Here is a 17843-nt window from a genome sequence, read left to right on the forward strand (position 1 = left end):
TTGCAACACTTTGTAAGTTGTAGGTGATGGACAGATATGTATATTCTGTCCTGACAGTAATAATGGGCTTTGCTCCCTTTGTAATTCAGCTCAACATTCCATTGTCTACATAAATATGTACATTTTAAACTTTTCCTCTGGACTGGTTAAAACGATGGTGTGGGTCCCCCATCATATGAGTCAAATAAAATCTTTAACATGTGTTCATTTTTATATCTGTATGAACGTCATGATTTTACCTTTTTCTAAATATTATCTTTTAACAGAAAATCCTTTTGTAGCCTGATTGCTTGTGAAAAAGTTCAGCCACTCCCCTTTTCTGTGTCTTTCTGAGATCTGGTTACCCAGATCAGCTCTCTGGCACTTTTAAACATCAGTCCTTTAAAACAAGAACAAAACACAGATGAAACCTTTTTTTTTTTTTTTTTTTAAATGCTGTTTTCTGCACTGTTGGGTTTAATCATTAGAAATCACAGGACTATATATCTAAAGTACTTATCTGTTTTACCACTTTTACATCAAGGAGCTGATAGACGTTTGGGGGTGGGGGGAAGATGGTGGGAAAGAAAATGTCAGGAAACAGAAAACAGAGAGGTGCTTTTACATGTTTCATCCCTGTGTGACCATTTCAGATCAGGAAGTGTTCCTGGTCACATTTAATGGCAGAGCCAGACCTGGAACTCTTATATCCTGGGTTGTAGTTCTGCTCTGCTCTTTGGAAAAGGAGGGGAGAGGTAGACGCTTTTACTTTTAGAAGCCCCTCACTCAGACCCCCAAACTGTTCAATGCAATGGCTGTATTTCCAATGCCTTATTTTGAAGACGGAGGGCCCGTACATAGGTGACAAGGTGAATGAAGCAAGTTCCCTCTTACCTGCCTTCCACGAGCATCATCTTGAACAGCAGGCAGAGAGGGAGGGGCCACAGCCCCAGAGAAAGTCCTGGATGGTCCTTTTATCCCAAGCTGTTTTTCTCATGAGCTGTAGAGACCATGATGTTGAGTCACAAAAATTCTGTCTCTCATATACACAAGGAGGGGACTGGAGATGATCTCAAAGACTTGTTTCTACTCTGACATGGTAGGAAGCCAAGGTCAAGCCTTTTGGTCAGTTGAAGTGGGAAGCAACCTGCTATTCCTCATGGCTTGCTTTTGAATTGTATAGCTTCAGTTTGGTCATCCACAAAGGGTAATACGGCACTTCCAGCTTTAATGGAATTACAAGCAGGATTTCCTTGGCTCCACACTCCTTGGGAATTCCTGCCCACTTGGGATGGATTGTCAATTCCAGGTCATTTGACTGTATTTCTGCCTTGGTAGAAGTCTTCTTCATGCGATGTTAGACACCGATGAAAAAATTTCGGTCAAACCAAGAACATATTCAAAGTTTGAGTATTTCATTAAAAATTGTTGAAATTTATTTCTTCCCTAAATGCTCTTAAAGCTAATAAATAATTATGGTTATTAACCATGGGTCTTATACATATCAATGGAAAAAGTTAACTTCACATTCAATTTCTTGTTAGTTGTGTCCCCAAATAGAATTTAAGCAGAATAAAATATTAAACAGAAATCTCCCTTATATAAAATGTTTATACTCCAGCCAGTTGGCATAATGAAAGTTAAGACTTAGTAATTCCATGTGCATCTGCTACCTTTCAAATTTTAAAAACAACTGTGGCAGCTGTTTTCATTTTTAGATGAAGCGCCAAGAGGTTAAGTGACCTAGCCAGTCTCACATCTGTTAATGAAAGAGTCAGAACTAAAACCCACTCTCCTGAGCCCTAATCCTTTCCTCTTTATACGATACCATCTTACTTCCATTAGCTAGGAATGAAGGCTCCCTTTAATCATGAAGCTCTTTTTCCCTTCTGAGAGATGTTAAAGGTATATAATTTCTGGGGGAAAAAAAAAAAGAACAAGATGTAGATGATTTGTAATTTATTACTTAGATCAACTTCCATTTTAGAAAAGACAAAAAGAAAATATATAATTCACATTTACATCTTTTACAATGGAAAGTATTTACACCATAGATACTAAGTACAAAATATCATATAAAACTCTAGGATGACACAGACAGGAGGGACCACAGCTTTGGCAGGGAGTTTTCTGGCGCTTTTTTTTCCTTACGAGTTTAAGTGCATTAGGCTAACAGTTGCCTAACCATTTTGCTGATTTAGGCAGTTACTGTTTCATCTTTTTAGCTTGATGGCCTCTCCAAAAGAGGCTTTGTTTAGAATAATTAGTAATTGGTCTTCCCACATCACTCTCTTGGGTTCACCTTTGAGCCTTAGGATACTGTGGTTCAGGCCATTGGCCGTTGTGGGTTTCCAGGCGGTAGGGCTTTCTACTTAAAAGAGTAGTTGTACTCATTTGCTAAAATCCTACCCACATCTGGGAGTAGCAAAGCTACATTTCAAGGAATAGGCTCATTTGCTCAGCTACATTTTTCGGTAGAGAGTATTCCAGTTGCAAAGAATATCCAGCTTTGCACTTTATGGGACCCAGGACCAGAAAGGGCTGTCACTTACTGCACCACTGCAGGACTGGGACCGAAACTGGGTCTTCTGACCCCCTCTCAGGGCCCTTACCCTGGTGTTGCAGTGGCTGGGATGGAGTTACTCAGAATGCCAGGTTGTGGCCTGCCTAGATGTGGCAAAGTGGGAGGCAAGAGGTTTCAAACAGATGTGGGTATGGGTCAGCCGGGGGCTTTGCCCTCTACTTCAAAACACTTAAGAAGCCACTTGTGAAGCCATCTAGTCATAGGTCCTTAGGCACATCCCGACCACCTGGGATGTTTTCCCTGTGGTTCATTTGTAGCCTGGAAGTTACTGAAATGGAGTGAAGGCCCCACTGCCAAGGCAGAAAGCTATCTTTGACCCGGTATGATCGGGCATTGGCAAATTGAATCACAGGAAATTAAAAATCAAAGTCAGAAATGGGAAGGACAGAACAATCCAGCAGAGAAACAAGTTTTGTTGAAATAGCACCTGATAATGAGAAGAAAACCATATAGGCAGTGTTTAAAAGAACTGATCTTTTAATGTCAATATCTATCAGAGAGCTTGCTCACTGCTTAAGCAAAGTGCTTTCCTATGTCTACTAACCCAGAATACTAACATAATTCCAAAATATCAAAGGTGATTAGAAAAATAAATTGAGTGCACCAGAAAAAATATCCAAAATTAAGAATGATAAAAGAATAATAGTGATAATGACCACAATTAAAAAAGAGGCAGTACTTAAAATACCAAGATATAACAGAAGATATTTACATGTATGAAGTTAGCTGCAGCACAAAATATATCAATGGGTGCATAAGACTGAAACATTTCTGAAATTATCTGAAGGTTGTGAGAAACAAAAGAAACTCTGTTCCATTATCAAGCTCATCATGGAGATAAAATACTGTGCATTTAAACATTGTACCCCAAATGTACCAAATCACAAGAAAAAAAAAGCTTAAATGAAAGTGTAAAATTAACAAATGCATAAAATCCAATTGCTTCAATAAACAGGCTGGAAAGATCAGCCTGGGATTGCAGTGGAAGTTGGCAAAGTCCAGTTAGGCAGAAAGGTAATGCTGGGAATAAGGGAATCAGGCATTTTGCCCTTCATGGTTTTTTTCCTGGTAAAATGGCATTTTTGCTGAATCGCTGGAATATGATATGAGATTCTATAATGTTTCTTATAAAGGAAGCTTTCAAACTTAAACTGGAGTAATTAAAATTCTTTGGAGACTTTTTTTTAGATCATGAATGTAAAAGGCCATGGTGCTAGGTGGAGTCTGGCTATCGGAAAAAAGTAGGATCTGAGGCACAGGGATTCTGCCCAGAAGTGGTCCCTGTGGGCAGTAGAGAGAGGCCAAGGTTGAAGCTAAGGCCTTGGGCTGTCATGCTCGGGGGTCACCACCCTCCAGTGAATGCCTTTGTGAGGCTGGTGGCAGAAGCCCAAGAGGCCCCAGGTCTCCAGCGCCCCAGGAAGGCGTCTTCCTCCACGGGCAGTGCTGGGGGTGGATGGAGCTGGGAGCACTGACGTTCAGAAATGCACTCGCTCTGAAGAGCCCAACGTGAGTGCCTCAGGACTTGGTGAGGGATGCCCGCATGAGTGGCTACTTCAGAAAACTTCAGCTGAAGAAACCAGACTTCTTTTAGGGCCTCCTTCCAAGTGGGGACCTGCTTCGTTTATGATTAGGTTAACGTTTGGACAGGGGGACTGGAGACTGTCCCCACGTAGAGCCAGCCAATTCCTCTGAGTCTGTGTGCCAGGGAACAGCATATTTCTTGGCCAGTTGGTATAGTTAAACGTTGTTCTCTTCTGCCTCAACCCCTGCTGGGCAGGGGTTTGGAAGACACGTGTTTTTACACGGTCCATGCACAGTCATATTCCCAGAGACATCACTTCGTCCTGCGTGAACCTGCAGTAACGCCTTCCAGTAGCACATAAGACACAGCTGCTATTTTCTCTTAAACACAATTATACACCCCTTCGGCCGTAGGACAACAACAGAGCCACTTAGCGATTTACCTTCTTACATTGATCATTCTGGAGCACGCGCTGAACTTTAATGGCCATGGTGGCAGGAACTCTGCAGACCCCTGCTTATTCATGGGAAGCACTGAGGGTCTTTCATGGGGGTCTTGGATGGCCGCAGAATTGGCTGGCTTGCTTTTGGCTAAGCTATAAACCAAAGAGTCGGTTTTTAAGAAAAAGATCAGCTCTTATGACGTCTGCCACAAATACTTGGCACTGGGTTTCTCTGAACGTCCCATCATGTATTAGAGACCTCATCCAGATTCCGGCAATTCATGCATGGAAGGAAACCAAGTGGGTTCCCAAAGGAAAAGGAAAAAATCGGCACAGGGAATTGTCGCCCCTCCTTGTCCAAAACAACTTTCCACCCAGGTTCAGCGGGGAGGGAGTGTTTCTCAACCCAGGCTTGAGCCAGAACCCCTCTTTTTTTTTTTTTTTTATAAATTTATTTATTTTTGGCTGCGTTGGGTCTTTGTTGCTGCGTGCGGGCTTTCTCTGGTTGTGGCGAGCGGGGGCTACTCTTCCTTGCGGTGCGCGGACTTTTCATTGCAGTGGCTTCTCTTGTTGCGGAGCACGGACTCTCGGCGCGCGGGCTTCAGAAGCTATGGCACGTGGGCTCAGTAGTTGTGGCTCGCAGGCTCTAGAGCGCAGGTTCAGTAGTTGTGGCGCACCGGCTTAGTTGCTCCGCGGCATGTGGGATCTTCCTGGAGGGAGTGAACCCTTGTCCCCTGCATTGGCAGGCGGATTCTTAACCACTGTGCCACCAGGGATGCCCCGAACCCCTCTTTAAATTAGAAAACATAGACACCTACATGGTTAAAAACCAAACCAAACCAAACAAATCCCTGATAGGCATAAGGAAAAATGCATTTGATCTGTTGAAATCAGCAAAAAAGCTATTGAATTATGGAATCGCAGAATATTACATCTAGTCTCACCCTTTCATTTTAAGGGTGAGGAAGCGGAAACTCTGCGCCATAGCCTGCTGCCTTCCTCTGGAGAAGCGGCGTGTCGCAGGTCTAGACTGAGAAGTTTCTCTGACTTATCGAACTTAAACCAGTAAAAAACCCTAGAGACTTTGCTTATGACCCTGAAACCAGAAAACAAAGAAAACGAAGCATTTCTTTACCAGTAGGTCCTAAAAACAATGTTTTATCAGACTCAGGATAGAAACATGAAATGAAATAAAATAAAACAAAGGTGTGGATTTCTTTTCTTATGGGGAACATAATAGGTAAATGATACATCTGTCAACGACTCTATTTATTTATTTATTTATTTTTTTAAATTTATTTATTTTATTTATTTTTTATTTTTGGCTGCATTGGGTCTTCGTTGCTGCGTGCTGACTTTCTCTAGTTGTGGTGAGCGGGGGCTACTCTTCTCTGTGGTGCGCGGGCTTCTCATTGCGGTGGCTTCTCTTGTTGTGGAGCACGGACTATATGTGCGTGGGCTTCAGTAGCTGTGGCACAAGGGCTCAGTAGTTGTGGCTCGTGGGTTCTAGAGCTCAGGCTCAGTAGTTGTGGCATACAGGCTTAGTTGCTCTGCAGCATGTGGGATCTTCCCGGACCAGGGCTCAAACCCGTGTCCCCTGCATTGGCAGGCGGATTCTTAACCACTGCGCCACCAGGGAAGCCCCAACGACTCTATTTAAATGAAAGGCACTAGGAGAATTTGGTAGGAAAAAAAAGCTGTCACACAGGTTGACCAGATTGCAGATCTTTCTCCCCAGGGGCCTCGTTTTGCAGCGTGAGCTCAAATGAGCTAAAATGAAGCTCATGGACTGAGCTTTGGGAAGTGTAGGGGAGCTGGTGGGGGGGGGCCAGAGGATGGGGAGGGAGGCAGAAGGAGATGAGGAGAGGGAGAGCGGAGGGAGCCAAGTGGTCTGAGGGTGAGGAGTGAATGGAGAGAGAACTGAAAAATGAAGAAAACAGGACGTGGGTGGATGCAAGGTAAGGAGGTGAGAAATCCTCAGGGGGCACCAAAAGGAAAGGCCGAGAAGACCATCCAGGCTGAGAGGCTGGGGGGTCTTACCCCTTGCCGGGGTGGGGGGTTGTCAGAGATTGATGAGAGGCCTTGGGAACCATTTGCGAAAGTGACAAAAGCAGCAAGAAGGTAGAAACCTTCCAGGCTCTCACCATCTGCTTGACAAGGGGAGGAGACGCAAGCCCAGGGCACCGCAGGGATGTGGCGATGGAGCACCATGGAAACCAGTGACGGACCTGGAGCTAGGAGAGGTCCTGCCCATTGAAAGATGACCTCTATTTTAGTAAAAGGCACTAGGATGTGACAGGAGTCCCTGCAGGGGTCAGGATGGGACAGCCTGCTGTTGGGGACACCTAGGGTGGGCACAGGGTGTAGGATGCTTCACTCCAGGAACTTAGCACCAGGTCGCCTTCACAGGAGGTGCTTTTGACCCAAAGGAGAGCTCGGAGGAAATAACTTTTTAAAAGTCGTAGGAAAAATACAACAGTTAGTAAAAAAAAAGAAGACATCTCGCCTTAACATCAAAACAGAAATGCTAGGAAACTTAAACCATCAGCAAACTACATGCAGGTAATTTTTTTTTCTTCCATAGAAAAGACCCACTGACTGCAGTACGGATAGGTCCTTACCAAAAATAATTACCACAAGGAAAAAAAGTAATTCATGAGCACTTTTATCATTGAGGAATTACTCTTGGAAACCATTTTTTCCTACTCCCTAATCTATATAATCAGTCAGATAAGCTGTTGATCTTCATTATGCAACTCGGAAAATTAAGTTCTGACTCACTTTAAAAATACATTAAACCTTCAATTAACTGCACTGAAGTTTCCTGCAAGACACAGTGCAATTGAACTTTTTCTACTGAAATACCAAGGTAATGATTGTTAAAAAGATGACAGACTGACCGCATGGGGAATCTCGGCCTCAGTGTCCAAGAGGGCACAGGTGGGGAGCAGAAGGGGGGGGCGGGGAAAAAAAAGAACTGGGGCGGGGCTGCTGGGGAGTTGGGTCCAGGCCCAGAATCAATAACACATCTTATTTTTTTGGTTGTTCTTTGTGTTTTTTTTGTTTTTGTTTTGGCTGCACTGCGCAGCTTGAGGGATCTTAGTTTCCTGACCAGGGATTGAACCCACACCCTCGGCAGTAAAAGCAAGGAGTCCTAACCACTGGGCTGCCACGGAATTCCCAAAAACACACCTTATTTTGGAATAAACAAAAGAGAAAAATCCTCATTCAACCAGGGATATGGGTAATTGGAATTTTAAAGAAAGATTTTAAAAATTTGCTGATTTTTCTCTTTTTAGGGAAAAGAAAAAAAAAACCCTATGAACATTTAGGAAATTTCGTTTTAAAAAGCACCTTCCTGCGGAGCAGGGACAGTCCACATCCATCCTGGCCCCCCCCGCAGGTTGGCCACCATTTCCACATCTCCATTATTCAGTGTCCATGTTGTTTGTCAAGCAGGCCCTCTGTGTGGACACGAGAGGGCCTGCTCTGAACCTGATTTTGCCAGAAATTTTAATGAACCATTTCTCAAGTGACTCCAGTTAATTGAGGTTTGGCTACAAAAAGCAAGGTTTTTCCCTGAACTGAATACTAACCAGCTCTTTGTCTAACCTTTATATGGCCCTTTCCCGTGTTCCAGTTCCTTTCATGGAGATAGTCCTTCCATGGCCTGTGAGGTAGGCAGAACCTGCCCCAGGTTACAGATGACGGAGGGAGTGGAGTCTCAGAGCATGGGAGGCTCTTGCCCAAGGTCGCCCAGCTGGCCCCGGGCAGTCAGGTCCAGCATGCAGACCTCCTTCCTCCCAGGCCAGAGTGCTTCCCACTCTCTGGGGGAGCTGCAGGCACATTTATTTTGGCAGACTTTTGCAATAAAACACTTTGTCTTTGGAATGAGCGGAGTGCAAGAAAAATGTCTCTTAGCAGGCGATTTCACAGCATTTCTACAGTGAAGTGAGCCCAGGCACCAGCAGTTTCCTCTTTAAAAGGTGGCCATGATGGAGCTGTCTTCCTCCAGTGTTGTTGGTTCGGAGCTGGTGCTTTGCTGGCAGGTGACACAGACCATTTGACTATATGCAGAAGTCCAGGATCCTGTGAGTCATTGAAAGTCCTCAAATCCCTTCACTCATGTATCATGTCATATAGGGATGCTTTTGATTTCTCCCGTGGCCCCAGGGATGGAAGGAGCGTTGGGCGGCCGGTTAATTTGGCAGCAAAAACCCTGTGGTACCCACCAAGCCTCTGCATATGGTGACCGAGGGAGAAGGAAGGCAGTGAAGGGTAATTTCCAGGCACTGTCCCTTCAACAGTTTTGCTGAAGGATGAAGGTTTATTCCAGATCCTCTTGCAAATAGGTGGCTTGCTGCCTCTCTCCATCGTTTCAGGACTGCAGACCAGATACGTGAGGCCCTTGGCTCTGAGGGCCAGCCCAGACATCCAAGCTCATCGCCCAGGAGCGCTCATGGGCTTCTCTCCTCTACTACACCGTTGTGCCTTCCTCTCGAAGACAAACGCTCTCTGCTTTTGCAGCTTGGTACGCTGGTCAGCTTATGACGTTTGAAAGAACCCAGGAAGTTAAAGGGTTAATCGTGGCAGCACCAAAGAAAGTTAAAGGAAATCTGTTGAGAAGGAGCTGGGAAAGGTGACCGGCCTCTGGCCGCAGCCTCCTGGGGAGGCTTCCAAGGTCAGAGTGTGACGATGCTGGCGGCCCCTTCTGCAGAGAGGTCTCTCAAAGATCCACAATTCTTCCCTGACCAAAGGGCATCCAGCGCCGTTGCGGTGCAGCAACAGCAGAGGGCGCTAGCTGCAGGGTCGCGGCAGAAACCCCAGCAGAGAGCTGGGGAGACAGGCGGGGTGAGACTGCGCTCTACGGGCCGAGCGCTGGCCCTTAGAGAGCGCAGGTGTCCCACGCTCTCCCGTGGTCACCCTCTGATCACCCCCTCAAGCCAGACCCCCGGGAAGGGTTCGGCCAGCGACCCTCTGTCTGGAGGCCGCTCCGTCTTCACCCTCCTCCAGGGGAAGGCGCTTTCCCCAAGGCTCGGGCTGCGTGGCTTCACTTCTTGGCGACTAACCATGGACTCTGGCCCTTGAGGAGGCAGAGAGAGGGGGTGATGGAGGAAGAGCCCTGCTGGTGATGGGCATGTAGGGGTGCCTCCCCGAGCCGGGGTTCCCACTGACCTGGTGACCTTGGCAGGTACCCTCCCAGTTTGGACCTGTCTGTCCCCTTCCACCACAATCCTGTTTGCCCTCCCCTGATTTGAGAAGCTGGTGTGGCCCAGGATCCTGCTCACTGGAAGATTCTATGAGGGGGCTGAGGCAAGGGAGGGGCCTGCCTGTCTGCAGCGGTCAGCTCCTCCTTCTCTGCTATTAATTCCTTCCTGGACCCCCCAGGCCTCGCTTCCTTCTGGCCACGCTGGCGGCCGCGGCCTCCTCAGATGCGCCCTCACTAGCACTCAGCACAGTCCTTGCGCTGCTGGGCACCCCGTTAACTCCTGGAGGGCCGGCTGTGTCTTGCGGTCCTTAGGGGCCCCACCTGCCTCCCAATGCCTGCACATGGTAGGTGCTTAATAAAGTAGATTGATAACTCAGCAGGTCAGGGACGTTTATGAGCCCTGGCCAGGGCCCTGGCAGCGAGACCTGAGCTAGGTCCCTCAGCAGCCCAGTGAATGAGAAAGTCCTTCTCCACTAAGAGTTCACTGTCTAATATGGGAGGCCGACTTTCCTAGTCTAATAGAAGGTGGAGGAAGAAAAGCAGACAGAGTTCCTCGTCGTTCCAGGGAGGGAGACTCATCTAGCTGAGGAACCCAGAAAGGTATTCCCAGGGCCATGGAGTCCGAGCTGGGCCTTAGAAGGAGGTAGACCTTTGACAGGTGAGAAAGCATGGCATTCCAGGCCCAGGGCCCTGCACGGGCCAGGTGTGGAGGGGGAAGCAGAGGGTGCATGCAGGGGCCAGCGAGTAGACCTGGAAAGGGAGGCCCTGCTGGGGAGGCCCCCGTGGTGCACGGCTTACGTCCCTGGCTCAGCTCTGCCCCCTCGGAAGCAGGGCTGGTCTAGGAACTGGAGGGTCACTGCATGTGGAATTCTGCCTTGGCCGAAAATCCAGCTCCCTTCCCTGCGCCCTCCTCCCCGTCCTCCACCGCTGCAAGGAAACTTCACCCTTGAAAGTTCCCCTCCTGAGAAATGAGCTGCCTTTCCTCCCTGTCCCTCCCTTCCTTCTCTGCCCTCCGTCTCCGTGTGGATTTCCTCCTCTTTTCCGGGTCACTCATCAGTGGCCTGCCCTCTTTTTGGTGGTGTGGATGGAGTCTTAGGTGCTTGACATCTCGAGTTGCCTGAGAGTGTGTCCAGGTGCCGGGTAGGGGGCGAGGCCAGGCTGCGGGTGTGTGTGTGGAGCCCCGGGAGGGGAGCCGAGAGCCTGGTGTGAGGAAGGCAGCAGTGTCCCTGTACGTTCGTGAGGCTTTGGGGGCTCCAGCTGCATGCCGGGTGGTTAAAGCTGTACTGCTGACTCTCTGACGAATGCAGCAGCGTGGACACCTCTGTGAGAGACCACCTCTGCAGCCACGGCTGCCCCAGGAAAGCTGACCCGGCTCACCCACTCCCCAGGGCAAGTCCAGGAGTCTTGTCACTCAGGATTACGAAGCACACGCATGCGGCACACAGATTTGCAAGGCCAGCTCCATGCACGATACTGTCACAGCCAAAAATGACTCTAGGTGGAGGGGCATGGAATGCTCCAGCATCCCAGTCCTCCCAGGAGCCGAATGGTCAGTGGAATCAGGGGGTTTCAGGATGTCAGAGGTCACCTGTCACTGACACCTGGGGAAGCTGAGACTTGGAGTGCGTTGCCGCAGGCCAGATAGTTAGCCAGATAGAAAGGGCTGGGAGCTGAGGCTCCCGACTCCTAGCCAGTGCCCTCCCCCTTCACGGGCTGACCCTGACCCTCCCCACGTCTGTGGTATTGCATTCTGCCAGGTGAAGCGGCCCCGGGAAGGGAGGCCAGGCAGGAAGGAAGCACTGGGGGAGGCTGCGATGGGGCAGCGGGGTGTGTGGAAGGGCCGTCACCTCCTGAGCGAGGTGGGGCTTCCTTTGGCCTCATGACTGCGCAGGCACAAGTGGCTGACCTTGATGAGAGTCCTTATTTGAACCTAGCGGACTCTGTTACACTGTCACCCACGAGGGCACTGGCTCAGCCTTTTGTCCAGCTGGGTGTTTGCAAGTCTCCAAGCAGACAGGGCTGGCTACAAGGTGCGCTTGGTGCCAGAGCACAGGGAGGGGAGCGAACCAGAGAAGGTGGTTCTCCAGACCAGCTGCCTGCAGGTCCCAGAGAACATTCACCAACAGGGCCGTGATCTGCCCCCCAGGCAGGGCTTGGTGCCTCACTCACTCCTTGAGCGAGCAGCTCTCAACAAGGGGGGCTGCAAGTCCCCAGAACCAGAGTGAGCATTTTAACCTCCCCGAGCCCTCTCTGCCACCAGCCCCTTGTGCGGCCCTCCCTGGTCCATCCCTCCTGCAAGGCACCCACCCCCTCCCCACACCGTCCCTCTAGCACCTGCCTCTTCCTGTTCTCCTGTCTGCCAGCATGAGTGCCGAGCCTCCCTACTTCTTGACCATTTGTCTCCCTGCTTCTAACCCATCTGACATGAGTTGAGTTGGGTTAAGGTCTAAGTAGTGAGGCCTGGGGCTCCCTGAAGTCAGGAGCCTGGGGTTTGGGGGTGTGCAGCTCGCAGCCCTGTGATGGGGAGGATGTCCGGGTTGAGGATACACGAGGCACCAAACTCTGGGGGAAGACAATGTGTGTACGTGGGGTCCAGCCTCAGTGAACTGCCCCCCAGGGGAGGGCAGTGTGGATGCTGAAACCAGGCTGATTGTTTTTTTTCTCTGCCCACCAGGCCCCTGGGGGTGAAATGTGTGAGGTTCTTCCCCGCCTATCCCGGGCTTGCCTGCCACTGCCTCTGATTTATTTTTCCTTGACTCTGACGTTTAAACTTTTCTTTACACATATTTCTATTTTATTATCTATATTCTTGTAAGTGACTTTGAATCCTTTGTGGTATTTATTAGCTGAGGTATAATAAATAAACGAATAATAACACCAGGATGGAAACAGAGTAAGGTTTTGGTTTGCTCAGAGTTATTTAGGGTCTTCAGCTAACACAGAATCTCAGTTTCTGGATCTTTCCAGTTTATGTTTGACTCTATTTTGAGATCATCAGTGGGTTCTGATTGCTCCAGTGAGACCCTGAAAGGGAATGAGGCAGTGGGTCTAGAAAAACCAGGTTACACTCTGATTCCTCAGGACCTCAGATGAGGGGGTGGAGGTGAGGAAGCAAAAGAAAACGGTGCGGAGGGAGACACTGCAGGAGGCATAAGTCAGTGGAGCCAGGGCAAGAGCACATGTCCAGGAGCAGAGGCTGGGCAGAGCTGTGCTACGACTTTCAGGGGCTCTGGGCACTTTTGCCTGTGTGGACTCCTTCCTCCAGAAAAATACAAAAAAATTATATTTTATGACTGCTCTGGTAGAAAGATACATATAACCCTGGCTGGATTCATGATTATATATTCATTTTTTTCTTTTGAGTTTAAAAGAAATGAAAATTAAAATATTGTCTTATCCCCTGAAAGGGCCAGGCCTGCCCTCACTGTGCCTGGTGGAGCTTCTGGGGAGCAGGCTCGGGACAAGGAACATCCCTGGGCTCAGGATTATCGGGGAAGTGCGGCATCCTGGAATGCTCCCTCAGTAGGAAGAGCAACGTGTACCAGCTGGTGGCTGGGGCCTGGGTCCCTCATACTTCTGCCACCAGTGGAGGGGACAGATGATCAGAGATAGCAGCTCTAATTCAACTGCTTCACTTTTCAAACAAGGAAGCCAAGACTCAGGGGAGGAAGGTGTCTGATTTCCAAAACATCTGAGTGGATATTTGGTAAGCATGCTGGTAAGGTCCCTGGGGTCTGGGCAGCATGTGGTGGTCCCATGAAGACAAGAGTCTGTGAGTGCGACCTCACCCCACAGTGTGGCAGGGGTCCCACGAATGTGAAGCTCATTAATTTAGAGTTTGTGTTACCATGCGTGGACAGGGTCTCCGTTTCAGTGTGACTTTGTACTGTCGATGATGAAAGGATATACATATAAAGACAAATTAAAGTGCAAACAAAATGGGGGGGGGTGTTTAAATTACCCAAGTACTTCGTTATTTGCAAGCCCTCTAGAAGCACCAATTATGTTGTAACACCTAACAGTAAACCTGTGTGCTGCCCCATAGGTAATACTTACCTAGTCTTTAAAATAGGTTTATTTTATTTATAAGCAGCAAGACCTGTATAAGCACCATACTAAGAACAGTACAGAAAACCATAAAACTCTACTTCTTAAAAAATAAAAACAGCTTCAGATTGCCAATATCTTGCCCAGATTCCTGTTTTCTGAGCGTTCTTTGTTGGAGCGGAATGGCTGTGAGGCAAACTTTTCAACTGCTAGTTGTGAGTAGACCTTGCAAATCTATAGCAAATGAATGGCCATCATCAGCAATAGCTGCTACTAGTGATTGCAGCTCAAAAGAAAGAAAAACAAACCAAAAACCCACCAAAACACAAAAGCAGTAGCAAGTAGCCCTTTGTAACCCTGGGGGCTTCGAGGGTTTCAGCACAACTGAACTTTACACACTCCTGTGGCACTGTAATGAACTTGGGGTACATTATAATAGACGTTGCTTAATATAGTCCCGGCCCTCCCTCTGTTGGACTTAATGGTTCAAACCATTAAACTTCTGAGGACCCCCGCTTCTGGGACTTCCTGATTTCACAAGAAAAGGATGTATTTAATTTAGTGATGAATCAGGATCAAGAATTGCCATGTTTAATTTTTTTTAATAATGAAAATCCATAAGAGTTTAAAATATGCTGAGACATGCCAAGCTTAGCAAACACCATGGAACTCCACGTATCTCTGAAGTCACACATAAACTAGCCAGCACCTGAGTGCTGGTTGGCCCCCTTTGGCACTGGAACACAATAATTTATTAAGCTTCAATACTTAATAAGTGTGCACAAATATCATGCAAACGTACAGCCGTACTCACTAACGAAAAGTGTATTAGAGTCTTAGACGTATACAAAACATCTTGTAAACAAAAGGGAAGAGGTTGGTATTTTCTGTACAAAATATGCAGGCTTTCCTTTTTTTTAATAATCTGTAAGATGCATCATACTTCGGGCATTTTCAAAAAGTGAAAACTGTATAAAAATAAATATTCTATTTACAAACACACACACAGGCCAATCCCAGGTTAGAAGCATCACTGCAAAACAAAAACAAACACAAAACAACATGGAGTTAGTGGCAGTTGGTCTATGAGTGTTTATTTCCCTTGTGGGAAACGAGGTGGGTCTTGTCCTGGGTTGGATGGGAGCTTTGGGTAGGGGAACTGGGCGAGCCAGGAACCCCCTTCGTTCCAAGACTCTGGTGCTGACTCAGCATCCTGAGGGTGGGAAACCACTTTCTCTTTCCAGTCATTCCCCATCCTGGCCACTAGAGGGCACTTTCTCCCTATGCTGCCTTCGGAGGCCTGGCTGTTGAATTAACTGCATCTTCCAAAATGAATTTATGGTGTGAACCAGCAGACACCAGGCTCTCTAGTTGCTTCTCCCAGACATTGTAGCTCTCGAGAGTAGGCTGTTCTTCCCCTGCTAAGCCCAACCATTTCTATCTCCTAACCATCCACAGCAACCTTGAAGAAGAAAATCTTTTTTCTTAGGGGACACACCCCTTTCCTTCTTCTTGGAGCTAACTAGGTCTACAGGAACTCACCAAGAGGGCGAGGCACGGCGAGAGAGACAGATTCTTGGGGAGGCATCTCCCTTGAGGGCTGAGCTTTCCCTTTCTCTGGTTAGGGGTGCTTTAGGTACCTGGGTGGTTTCATTGCTTTTACTGAGTCCCGTGAACTAATGAGATTGTGGGCCCTTAGCCGGAGGATTGTATTCATCTCACTGTAAGTGTGACTGCTGTCACTGGGCAGGACTGGATTAGCTAAGCGCACACTCTCAGGCAGGTAGTGGACTCCAGCCCTTTAAGGAGGATGAACCCACACCTTGAGACCTCAGTGATAAAGGGCTGGCAAGAAGCCTCTGAGCGGGAGGCAAGGTGGAGGGAGGCCGTGGGCGGGGCTGCGTGGCAGCTGCTACCTTTGCCAGGACCAGGCTGGGCTTCTGGATTAGCAAACCAGTGGCCCTGGTCATGCCGGGGAGCCTTGCACTTTGGAGGCCCTGGAGGAGTGGGGTGATTGCATGTAAGGGCACAGCCCAGTGCTGTCAGATGGCTTTAATGATGGCAAATGCAGGGGCAAGTGTGAATAAATGAAACCTCGTTGTTTGTAGGAATTCTGGGAACCCAAGAGAGGTTGGGCTGCAGGTCTCATGTGCAGAAGCATGGAGCTCTGACAGCTTAAGTTCAAAGGGCAAGGTAGAGTGGTGAGCTGGCCAATCTCTAGGAGGAGGTATAGAATCTATGTGACTTTATAGTATAAACAACTTAGATTTCCTATATCTGGATAAGGGCTTAAATGGCCTCTTATGAACACTATGAGACTAGCTAATAATAACTAGTTTTAAAACATGGTTTAGAACTCCTTGCAGGAGAAGTATTGTATAACTTAACCACACAAAGCATAAAGACGTCATCTGTCTGGCTACATGGAAATTCCATACACTCGGGTTTGTGGATGCCTTAAAAATCATTTTTAAATGTTCTCAATTTTGTGCAGTGAGTGGGATGTTTAATGGGCACCCTGCCTGTGGGATGGTTCCTTTTTTGACCCATGTCTTGCTACCTCATCTGCAGAAAGGCCCAGAATGGAAATTGTGCATGCTTTATCCCACCATAGAGAAAGGAGCCCAAGGACACCTCTGCTCCAAGGCACTAGAACCCTGGGAAACCTTACCTTATTCCAGCAGCCCTGGACTGGCAAGCCATCTTCACCCTGCAGTGAGGAAGGAAGGCAGACGGCTCAGACTCTGCGGGATGGCCCACCAAGCAGCAGGACAGGGGGAACAAGGGCCACAAACATTGCGGCAGCTGATCAGGGTGCGGCCCCCCTGATATAGTCTGTTTCTTTTCTCTACACCAGGGCCGAGCCGAAAGGAGGCAGGAAGCAAGCCCGCCCATCTGCCCACTGGCCAAGCTCACATGTAATTACAGTGCACGGCCAAGACGGGCTGTCCTAGCCTGTGGGCTCAGCAAGCAGAGGTGACCTGAATGCTGTGGAGAGGACAGACCAGAGGCCTGCTGGTCTCCCCTCGGGCTGTACTGAGTGCGGGGTGCCCGTGGGCGTCACTCAGCGCTTGGGGGCCTCAGTTTCCTCCTCCATAAAACCTGGGGAAGGTGCAGCTCTATGAAACGACTGCCCCCCACTTCTCCCATTCTCTGATTTTTTCTCTCTTCCTTAGCAGCTGGGGGAGGACGTCTAGGCAATTCCCATCTGGTGATCAGTAAGGAGGAGGAGGGGTGATTTCACAGGCATTGCAACGTGGGCCTGAGGTGCCTTCAGCAAGGAGGCAGGGCTCCTGGCACAGCCATTGCTGGGGACTTGGGGGGAAGAGGCAGTGGTGGAATGGGAATCCACCGGGTGCCGCTTGTCCCCTTTGCCGGTGCACCTCCGGAGCTCCTGCAGCCTCAGGACGTCCCGAGTCTCCTGGGCCCTGCTATCCTGGCTGCTCTGGCACTCCCTGTGGGAACCTAGAAACCACTTAGAGGCAGGTCGGGGGGGGTGAGGTTGAACCAGGGCAAAGATCTGGTTCTCAGTCCGGGTCTATTAGAATTGCAGCCCAGATTCTAGAACTCCAGGCTCCAGGGCAGAGAAAGAGATGCACACGGGGTTTCAGGGGACCGCAGCAAGCAGTCAGCCCCCGCGAAGCCGGAACGGGAGCACCCTGTGCCCTGGGCCTACTCATCCACCCATGACAGGTGCCGAAGCCACTCACCTGGCATCCAGCAGACAGCTGGCCCTGCACGGGGGCCGCAGAAGTCTAGTTACCTTGTACTAAAATTCCTGATCAACAGCCCCCCTGCCCCGCCCCACGTCCACAGTAACACAGCGCAGGAGACGGCGAACAGCAACAATGAGAAACAAGAAAGGCAAGGCATGTACACTTCCACAGCGAAAGTAACACACAAATGTTACTGGAGAAAATGCCAGTTTGCATTAAAGGTCAAATCAAGATAACTTTCATTGTCCCTTTTGGGTTGGGGAGGGTCTGCAGGGCGAGGTGGTTCATCCCAGGGTTCCATGAAGCCTTCTGTCCCTTTCCCCAGCCCACCACAATGCGACACT

General features: G+C 48.7%; 1 protein-coding gene across 1 annotated transcript in view; it reads right to left on the reverse strand.

Annotated features, from left to right (window-relative positions):
* Positions 1-14592: 14592 nt before the first annotated feature.
* COL13A1 (collagen type XIII alpha 1 chain) overlaps positions 14593-17843 on the reverse strand; it is an 82556-nt gene continuing 79305 nt past the window's right edge. Inside the window, exons 37-38 of the mRNA XM_057530607.1 lie at positions 16455-16493; positions 14593-14816 (exon numbers count right to left, since the gene is read on the reverse strand). Coding sequence (XP_057386590.1) covers positions 14814-14816; positions 16455-16493 — 42 coding nt within the window. The 3' untranslated portion in view covers positions 14593-14813. The remainder of the gene's footprint in view (positions 14817-16454; positions 16494-17843) is intronic.

This window comes from Balaenoptera acutorostrata, chromosome 16, assembly GCF_949987535.1.
Source record: "Balaenoptera acutorostrata chromosome 16, mBalAcu1.1, whole genome shotgun sequence".
Classification (NCBI taxonomy): Eukaryota; Metazoa; Chordata; class Mammalia; order Artiodactyla; family Balaenopteridae; genus Balaenoptera; species Balaenoptera acutorostrata.